Here is a 6,473-nt window from a genome sequence, read left to right on the forward strand (position 1 = left end):
ACTAACATATTGCTCACATAAAGTACCTTATAATTGTCACACATTTATCACAACAAATGTTGAAATTCTGACAAATATTAACTACATCCTTAATTAAAACCTAAAGCCAAAATATGAATTTATTTGTTTCAAAATATTTCTCTTAATTTCATCTTTCAATCAAATTAAAAGATAACAGTATATATAAGTATATATCAATCCCAAAACAACATACAATGATGTTGGCAAATATAATAATAGTTGAATAAATCATAAACCATAAATAACTTCACATAGGACTTCAAATTTAAACCAAAATAATTTGAATAAAGGTAAACTTCATCATATTGGACACTTCATTAATATTTCATCTTTAGACAAAATATTAACTTGTAAGTGATATATTAGTGTAATAATCAAACATTGACAATAAGAACATGTTGAACCATAAATCTTCCTTGGGCCCAATTTATTGCTCACATGTAAAACCGAATAATTGTCACATGTTTATTATCATAGTTGCACATGTAATATTATTAACTTTCATTTGGGCCAATCAATATTAACATAACTTAAGTTACATGCACACAACCTTTTATATTTTAAAACAAAATAATTTATACAAAAAAAATCACTTTGGTGACTTATTGCTTCAATTAAGTTATTTTAAAAAAATATATAAGCATACCAATATTCCAATTTAAAATTTTCATAATAGTTAAAGGTCAAAACTAAATATTTTTTATTGCTATATAATTTCCCAAAAAACCCAAAATAAGTTTGTATAAATAGCACAATAAAAAAAACCCCGAAAATCTTAATCTTTAACTAATGTATATATTTTAACCATATATGTCAAAACCTAATAGAAATAATGTAGTGATTCAATGTCAAATAATTAACAAGCACATGTATTCAGAATTTTGGTATAGACAAAACACTAAAGCAATTCACGTATATACAGATATTTAAAATCAAATAGAAAAAACTTACCCTACATATATCACGTAAATCTAAACTTGTATTTATGATTAAATAGAAATTCAAATGAATACTTGAAATAAAAACTTCAAGTCAATATATCTCAGAAATAAAATCATAATAGTTGACATACCCCATAATTCATACCATAGACTATATCAATATAATTCAACTAAATATTAGAAATAATAATATGCCAAACCCCAATATTATTCGACCAAACTTAAAACTAAATATATATATGTTTATATCTTGGCAGCATAGATAATTGAAATTCATGACTAATATTAATAACTTTAAAATAAGCAAGTATGCACCAAGAAAACGAATCAAAATAGGCGGCACAATTGGTAAATTTCAATAGCAACTATGATGCAAAACATTAAACATTAAAGATTAATTTATCTTGCACCAAAGCGCCATAAAATTAAATATATAACCATAAAAAAATACTTTCAATGATATCCATCAAAACTTAATTTCACCAATTAAATTATAAAAGATATCTTATTGAATAATGGTTATAAACACCTGCTCACGCCAAATATAATCATGCATTAATCCTCAAAATCATTGGTATGAATATAATATATATATACACACAATTATATAATAAAAAATAATATTGGTTTGCCTTACATATTTCATGAAAACTCAAATTTATATTTATGATTAATGTCATTATCATAAAACTTCTTTATACACACGAATATTTTTTTAAAAAAAACCCATAACCACCAAATATAAATTCATGTAACCAATCAACAAAAAAAACTTATAACCTTTAAGGTAATTGGAGCCGCCGGTCTTAATATATTTTTTTTCTTATAAACAAAACTTGATTCTTAAAGGAATTGATATAATAACATGATAATTCGTCATATAAAAAAATCATAAATATTGTTACCATAATCAAACTTATATATTTAGCCAAAACATAATAAAAATGTTATGATAATAAATCCATAAAAAATTAATGATTAATAACCAATCACCATTAATGATTAATTGTCAATCACGTTTTAATAGCCAAGCATTAAATTATATCTCATAAGAATAATATTCATATATAGGTAACAAATTATCGGACCAAATCAATTGAAGTCAAAATCACATGGGTTAGGTCATTGTGAATTGAAAGACAGTAACTTACAAAAGACAATATCAAAAATTGAAAGTAGAAATTACGTAGGTTTAGTCTACAGTAATTTCCATTTCAAAGGAAAAGTTAAATGGTGTTTTATTTGATTGTTTTGATAATATATGTGAAGTACCTATGAGGGTACATTGGTTAGGAAACTAGGATGATTGTTTAAAAGTATTAAATTGCATTTTAAAATGATTGAACAATTGGTTTTTGAGTTGCTTGGTGTTCACGGTTGCATGGAAAGGTAAACTTGATGTTTAAGGTTCATTTTGAGTCCATATGGCCAGACACATGGGCATGTGACTGGACCTTGTGAGACACGCGGCTAACACATGGGTGTGTGTCCCCTACACCTAGGAAAATTTTTGAAATTTTGCGAAAAATTTCTAAAGTACCCAATTTAGTTCCGATTTGTTTCCAACACATATTTTGGGCCTCGAGGCTCATAAAAGGGATAATATGATGTAATTATGATGTGTATGCTAGATGATTATATAATGTTCATATTTGATCTAAAAAGTCTGCTAATGCTCCGTAACCCTGTTCCGACAACGGATATGGGTTAGGGGATGTTACATGCAATATATAAACATAAAGTGATCTTATATAAATAATTATGTTAATAATATATAAGAATTAGATCAAATCAAAATTTCATATATAAAATTGCATAAAACCAAAAGTTTATGTATACAATTGCATATTAAATTATAGTTAATGTACAGTTGTGAAATTTATACTTATTTTTTATAACATAATATATTTAAGGCAGGCTAGAGTCAAAAATTATTGTTCAAGATTTAGCCTATATAGAAAACAGTCCTACATTTAAACAAAATAACACGGAAATTAGGAAACTATAGTTTGAATAATCAAAAGGCAATCAATAAATACGAAAGCTAGTTTGGATAAAAAACAATCAGCATTACAAGTAATAAAGTCAGGACCATACTCTGTGTTCGTCGCAAAAGAAAATTGGTAGTTTTGGACTATAGTCACCTAAACTTCACCTTAGTCCTCCGAATTTTAAGGACATTTACCATGGATAATGAAGTTGCATGCAGTACATTCAAGAGCCAAATCTAAACACCGCTCACCACACTTACTGCAGTTCGGATAGTAATAAATCTCCTTAACAAAAGTGAGAGGGTGCTCATGAACGTCTTCTATTACTTCAACAGTACTCCCAAGTTTGATGAATGGATAGTCACCAAGAACACAACTGATATGAGCAGAAGTATCAGATGTTGCGCAATGGTAAAATCAAAGATTTGGTGGCAATTCCAATTATGGGTTTTAGACAAAAGCTATAGAGATTCCTTTATCAAAATAACGAACTTTCCAAAGCATTTACTTCACAAGGCATGCATGCATACATTTAAAGAAAATAACACACACAAATCAGAATACTATAGTCTGAATAATCAAAAGGCAATCATTTTCCAACTCAAAACATGCTTCCCTTACAATACGAAACCCTAGTCTGCATAATAATTACAGTCAGCATTACATGTAATAATGTCAGGACATTTACCATGGATAATCGAAACAGGACTCACCACACTTACCGCAGTTCGGATGGTAATAAATCTTCACATTTATAGGCAAAAGCATTAGACAACCAAAGACGTTGTACACACTCAAATACATCATTTGAAGTAAGGACTAATGCTGGTCTGCAACAACGATGCCAAACATGCTTTACTTATGGTAACTCGGCGCAAACTTTATGGAGAAAGAAACCACACTGTGTACAATAGTAAAATGAAGCCACGATCGATAACAACCACCCATCACAACATTTATCACAACATTTATCATCAGACTCGCCTACTCTGTCACTTAATATTAAGTAATGAATATGCTTGAAATGTTCTATTACTGTGGCTTCTCAAGCATCATTCCTTTCAAGAACCTTGGTTATGGAGCTGACAGACTCATCAGGAGATTCCTCATCTTCATTTTCTACTATTGCATATGAATCTTTATACTTCATTACACACTCCATGTGAAATATAACAGGGCACTTTGAACAATAGTAACTACTATGCTCTGTATTGACTTCATCATGGCATATTATGCAATCCAAAACTCTAAAATCTTCTATGCGAAGGAAATATTGGAGAAAAAGGCGATGATCATGCCACTTGCTTCTGATGATGCGTGGCTGAAGCGCACTTTTTATGGATAATGAAGTTGCACGCAGTACACTCAAAAGCCAAATCGAAACAGGGCTTACCACACTTACCGCAGTTCGGATAGTAATAAATCTTCTTAACAACAGTGAGAGGGTGCTCATGAACCTCCTCACGTAGTTTAAAGATACTCCCAAGTTTGAGGAATGGATATTCACTAAGAACACAATTGATATGAGCAGAAGTATCACATGTTGCACAATTGTAAAACCAAAGATTTGGATCTCGACTTTCTTCACATACATCGCAAAAATGGCTTTCTGAATAACTGTTATCATCACCATAAGCGAGTGAAAGAAGATGTTGATCATTTTTGTATTGGGATGTAATAGGCAACGAAAAGCATTTATGATCCAAAGAGAAATCGCAATCCTTACAACGGAACAACCCTTTGATACCATCTTTACCACAAGCAACACATCGCCCTATATATTTGGGGTAGAAAAGAAGAGGGTGTTTATGTCCTAGACATGTGCAAGCACCGGGTGTAAGAGCAATTATACATCGAAAGCATGTACGTGTCTCACATTCTTCACATTTATAGGCAAAGGCATTAGACAACCAAAGACATTGTACACACTCAAATACTTCATTTGAAATAAGGACTAATGGTGGTCGACAACGATGATGCCAAACATGCTTTACCTTTGGTAACTCAACACAAACTTTATGGAGAAAGAAATCACACAGTGTACAGTAGTAAAATGAAGCCACGATCGGTAACAAGCACCCACCACAACATTTATCATCATACTCGCCTACTCTGTCACTTAATATTAAGTAATGATTATGCTTGAAATGTTCTATTACTGTGGCTTCTCCAGCATCATTCCTTTCAAGAACCTTGGTTATGGAGCTGACAGACTCATCAGGTGATTCCTCATCTTCATTTTCTACTATTTCATATGAATCTTTATCCTCCATTACACACTTCACGTGAAATATAACAGTGCACTTTGAACAATAGTAACTACCATGCTCTGTATTGACTTCATCATGGCATATTATGCAATCCAAAACTCTAAAATCTTCTATGCGAAGGAAATATTTGTGAAAAAGGCGATGATCATGCCACTTGCTTTTGATGATGCGTGGCAACGAAGTGCACTTTTTATGGACCATAATGTTACATGTACAACATATGTAGGAAGCGTAACTTCCTTCAGTACCACATGCATCACAAATGAATGATGATCCTCTTAGCAACAAAGTTAAAGGATGTCTATGCCTTTTATCTTCAACAACAAGATCTAAAGATTCTGATACACATTCAATGTGAACAACAAACTTACACGGAGAACAACCATAAACAAATCCTCTTCGCCTTGTTACTTGGCATATCTTGCAAGAGAGTCGTTCGCTATTAAATTGTAGAGTAAAAGGATGCTTGTGATGGCAATTATGATTCAGTTTGAAAGGAAGCTTAGCGCATTTTTCATGTAAATTAAATCTACAGTCAGGAGAAAACTGTGTATACTTTGCTAATGGTTCCCGACATCCAAAGCACTTACTAACATCTTCAAGTTCTTCATCACCATTGCCAGTGGAAATCAAAGGATGTTGAAGGGAAACATGGTCAAGCTCTTTCAAATTATTCTCAGCAACATTAAATGTAAACAAAGCACATTTAATATGAAAGTCCAATTCGCAAGAGCAGTGATAAATGAACTTCTGACATGTTTTATCACAGAAATCGCAAACACACCCTGTGTAAGAAGATGGTGGCTCTTGCAGAAGAACAAGAGGATGATGAGGATGAAAAGGATGATTAAGCTCCAAAGGTGCGTCGGCACATGCCTTGTGAAGATAAAACCCACAGTGCTCCACACAGCAAAAACATGGAACAGACACCTCCTCCCCGCACCTGGAGCAATGAGTTACACCACTTTGATTGTGGATCAGCTGGTCTTGATTCAAGATAAGAAGCAGGGGATGTTGGTGGCCATAATTGTTAGACTCCTCCATTTCTCCTTCCCCAAGCAATATAAATAAAGGAAAAAGCTTGATTTTGGGAGCAAAGATTGAAAGGGAAAACAAGATTACTAAGTGAAGAAAGATAAAGATTGAGGAAGTGGGAGAGCATTTGATATTTAGAGGCAGAGGCAGAGGGTTGCTTATAGTAAACAATAGAGGTGAACTCAATTAGGTAGTCAATGCTTTTATCTTATCTT

At 32.1% G+C, this 6,473-nt stretch overlaps 1 protein-coding gene across 1 annotated transcript; it reads right to left on the reverse strand.

Moving 5' to 3' along the window:
• Positions 1-3,998: 3,998 nt before the first annotated feature.
• LOC107940496 (uncharacterized) lies at positions 3,999-6,267 on the reverse strand. The gene is made up of 2 exons (XM_016873930.2): positions 4,356-6,267; positions 3,999-4,210 (listed from the first exon to the last, which is right to left on the reverse strand). Exons 1-2 carry the CDS (start codon positions 6,265-6,267, stop codon positions 3,999-4,001), a joined length of 2,124 nt encoding a protein of 707 aa, XP_016729419.2.
• Between the last annotated feature and the right edge of the window lie 206 nt (positions 6,268-6,473).

This window comes from Gossypium hirsutum, chromosome D02 (assembly GCF_007990345.1).
Source record: "Gossypium hirsutum isolate 1008001.06 chromosome D02, Gossypium_hirsutum_v2.1, whole genome shotgun sequence".
Taxonomy (NCBI): domain Eukaryota; kingdom Viridiplantae; phylum Streptophyta; class Magnoliopsida; order Malvales; family Malvaceae; genus Gossypium; species Gossypium hirsutum.